Below are 4,262 nucleotides of genomic sequence, written 5' to 3'. Positions count from 1 at the left end.
AAAAAAAAAAAAGATTTATAGCTTTGGAAACATTATGGGGCAGTTCTCCTCTGTCCTATAGGGTCACTATGAGTCAGGATTAACTTTACAGCAGTGAGTTTGTTTGTTTGAGTTTAAAACATGGAAAAAGGAAGAAAGCTTCCAAATTCTTTTCACAAAGCTAACATAACATTGATTCTAAAATCTGACAATGGGAAAGCCATCCCCAAACTCCTCAGTAGTAATTAGTACTTACAGGAAAGTCATTTAGTCATCCTGGTTTAAGGGTACAGTCCTCCTAAATTTGGCATTTCTTATTCTCCAATTTAAGTGAAGTAATATAAGATATTTATTCAAAGATCACCGAGAGTCAAGCAAAGCTTCTCAGTACAGTGAGGGGAAGAAGGATGTAATGTAATTGAGGATGCCAGACATTGGTCTGATTATTGACCCACCTCTTACTAATTCCTGTTTATGAAATAGGAAGTGAATGCACGTGAGGTGGTTGAGGATTCAGTGAAAGAGCCTGTGCTAAATAAATACTAGTTTCTCCTCTCCCTTGCCATTGGTCTAAATTATAAGATTAAATGCAATTTCTAGTTTCCCTGAGGGACTGAAGCTATAGAAGCTTGGAAAGATGTGTGTGGAGCAAGTTGCTTGTGGGGGCTAGAAGGGGAGGGAGCATTTAACTTTCCAGGGAGTTGGGTCAAGGTAAGTCCATCTCTGAGAGGTAATGGTAAGTGACAATGGATGACAGATTCTGCCAAGAGATCTGCAGAGCAGGGAGAGTGACTCATTTCCCAGTGAGAAAGGAGTTTATTGACTAATACTTATTTACATTACAGGCTCATCGGGGAAAAGACTGGAAATGTCGCAAGAGGAATAAATATTGCCATTGTCAACTGTAAGTCATGAAACGTTTTCTTTAAAGTGTCCTTTAAAAAACAAAAAGGCTTTAAAAAACTTTATAAAACAAAAAGGAACAGGCAGAGGACAGAGTTTAAACCAAATAAGCAGTCCATAGGGACATAATTCCTGGAGTTGAGCCTGGGAAAAAAAAGAATTCTATCATGATTGCCATTGGGGTCCTGATCATAAGTGTCATAGCATGTTTGGGAAGACAGTTTCATATGGCATTCCCTTGAGTGAGCTAAGAAGATACTCTAGTGACAGCAGAGACGCAAGACAAAAAGTTCCTAGTCTGATAATCCACTGGGAGAACCTAAAATACAAAAAGGAAAGAGGCATCCAAGTGTCCATCAGGCCTTCTTCTGAAAGGGCAGTTCATTTCCACCAGGCTTTGTTCTAAGGAAAGCAGCAAACTATTGCAAGTTATATTTCCAGACAAGAACCTGGAGGGTGGAGAATCAACTTTAATGATTAGAATTGCCTTCAGTCTGGACTGCACTGCTTCTAGACTATACTTTGCTTCTAGAGAATGTACAGTCCATAGAGGGCTGCAACATTTCTGTCCAGGTCTCGTAACAACATTGAGGGCATTGGTGGTTCAGTAATAGAATCCTCGCCTTCCATGCAGAACACCCAACTTCTCCTGGCCTTTCTTCCTAGTGTAGCTTAATCTGGAAGCTCAGCTGAAACCTATTCAGCAACATCACAACACACAAGCCTACACTGACAGACAATTGGTGGCTGTGCTTGGGGTTCATTGGCCAGGAAAGTTGGGTCTTCTGCATGGAAGGTTAGGATTCTATCACTGAACCACCAATACCCTCAATGTTTTTATGAGACCTAGACAGAAGTGTTACAGCCCTCCACAGAAAGCCACACAGGGATGTGTTGGGCTGCTTTTTTGGGAAGGCTTGACAGTAGTTCCCTAGTCCTCTTCAGACCCAATTCTGAATCCCTGTTCTTGGGTGAACATCCCATTTCTCTTTTACAGACAACACTGTTCCTTCACCCTCCTGTGTACATGTACGCATGTAGGCATACCAGTCAGGCATGCTTCATGGTGAGCGGCTCCAGACTGTCCCAAATTTTTGGAGCAAGCCCATCTGCAGATATGCCCCTTGGACTCCCACCCTTCCTCCAGGGCAGGGCAGGGTCTGTCAGACTCAGTTCTAGTCCTATCTCCCCCAGCAGGCTTCCCACTGGAAATATCCCAGAAGCCTCCACTAAGGCCAGGGTCAGATTACCCAATAAGCAAGGTAAGCATGGGCTTACTTGTGCTTACTTACTAATCTGTAGTGAACAGTTTGACATGTTTTTTTAGCACATCTTTAATCTGTTCACTACAGATTAATAAGTAAACACAAGTAAGCCCATGCTTACCTTACTTACTGAGTATTCCACCCCTGTCAGGGATTGTAAATTTGAAAAAAGGCTTTGATTCTGTAGGAAGGTATCGTGGGGTTGAGAGAGAAACAGATGCCTGACATACTTAGAAGCAGAATCTTTGATGTGGTGAAAAAAAAAAAAAAGAAAAGAAATTGTTCACTACACATTAGTATGTAAGCACAAGCAAACCTGTGCTTAGCTTGCTTATTGGGTAATCCAACACTGATTAAGACCAGCCACTATCAGGGCCCCTGTGGGAGGGGCTGGCCAAGGTGAGGGCTCTGGTGTTTCTTTGGGAAGAAAGAGGTAGGTAAGGGAAGAGTGTAAAGGTCAAATTTAACTAAAATCAGACTGGAAGAAAGTTCTAGAACATCTGACTGGCACCTCCGTCTTTTTAACCCCACTTTAATAACACTTCCCAGAGGAGGTCCCTCTTTCAGGTGGACTACTCCTACCCACCATGTCTCCTGAGGAGAGATGGAGAAGAAAGATACATTTTGATGGCTGAGGTAACAAAAATGGCCCCACAGCTCAGATGAACTTCCTTTTTAAAAATTGCTTTGTTTTGTTTTTTCAGATGTAACTGGGAAAGTGACAGAAACACGATTCTTTGATATGTATGAAGGTGGTAAGAAATTATTTTCCTGTTCAAATAAAAATGCTTTAAAAACATAAATTTAAGATTGAAAACATGAACAAATATGTCAAACTTTCTTATCTTTATTATACTAAAAAAAAAAAAAAACTAGCAGTGTAAGTGAGTTTTCTATCATGGGCTCATAAAAGTCTTCCTACGTTCTCATTGAGTTCATACAGTAAAGTGTGACGGCAACATCTAGAACACTTCTCTTTGATCACACTTCTTCTGTATTTCCCTTTCTATGCCATCACCCAAAAACATGGAAGCAAAGACCTCTTTTCTTTTTTTAACCAAAGTATATGTAAAATAAGGAGCTCTGGTGGTGGGGTACATAAGACATTGGACTGCTAACCAGACGGTTGGTGGTTCAAACCCACCAGCCACTCCATAGAAGGAAGATGGGCAATCTACTTCTGTAAAGATTTACCACCTTGGAAACCCAAAGGGGATCCTATAGTCAGGATTGACTTGATGGTAGTGAGTTTGGTTTGGTTTATATGTAAAATAATGTCATAATGTCATCAGCATCCAGCCTGAAAATCATCAGCCCTGAAAAAGCCACCATAGTTACTGCTCTGCTCCCAGGGCCCAGCTGGGATGGGGGCAGACATTTCTAGAGCGACTAGGCGCCCATTCTCCCTCCATGGTTTTGCCATTCTTGATATTGAATGATGGCTGCAGTTGTTAGTAAGAACAGAGCAGCCCCTCTTGTTTGTACTGAACACTTAGAGTTATTGAAACCAGTCTTTAAAAAGATCGTGGAGAACAGTAATAGCAGATGGACAGAGCTGCCCAGTCCTCTGCCATCCCATGATCAGTTGGAGACTGGACCATTGTGATCCACTGGATTTTCATAGGATGATTTTCAGAAGTAAATCACCAGGCTTTTCTTCTTAGTCTTAGACTGGAAGCTCTGCTGAAACCTGTTCAGCATTATAGGCTCCTCTGACAGACAAGCTGCTCATTAGGTAAATTGGTTGGGAATTGAACCTGGGTCTCATGCATTGAAAATGAATATTCTACCAATGAACCACCAAGACCTTACTTAATACTTAAAAAACCACTATCAAATCCACTGCCATTGAGTTGATTTTGAATCACACCAATCCTACAGGGCAGAGTAGAACTGCCCCAGAGGGTTTCCAAGGCTGTAAATCTTTACAGAAGCAGACTGCCTCATCTTTCCCCCACAGAGAAACTAATGGCTTAGCAGCTGAATGCTTTAACCACTGCATCACCAGAGCTCCTTATTTAATACTTGTGTTGTTGTTGTTGTTGTTATGTGCCATCGAGTCGGACCCGACTCATAGCAACCCCTCCTTGGGTTTCTGAGGCAGTATCACTACGG

General features: G+C 41.8%; 1 protein-coding gene across 1 annotated transcript in view; it reads left to right on the top strand.

Moving 5' to 3' along the window:
* The window catches only part of FAM3B (FAM3 metabolism regulating signaling molecule B), an 86,959-nt gene that overhangs the window by 56,331 nt on the left and 26,366 nt on the right, over positions 1–4,262 (top strand). Inside the window, exons 4-5 of the mRNA XM_042781838.1 lie at positions 825–883; positions 2,852–2,902. Of these exons, the coding sequence (XP_042637772.1) occupies positions 825–883; positions 2,852–2,902 (110 nt within the window). The remainder of the gene's footprint in view (positions 1–824; positions 884–2,851; positions 2,903–4,262) is intronic.

The sequence above is a fragment of the Orycteropus afer genome, unplaced genomic scaffold (genome assembly GCF_000298275.1).
Source record: "Orycteropus afer afer isolate SDZICR_OR568_19922 unplaced genomic scaffold, OryAfe1.0 scaffold00179, whole genome shotgun sequence".
NCBI lineage: Eukaryota > Metazoa > Chordata > Mammalia > Tubulidentata > Orycteropodidae > Orycteropus > Orycteropus afer.
The sequence above is the reverse complement of the archived record's forward strand: the minus strand, read 5'-3'. Positions and strand labels throughout refer to the sequence as shown.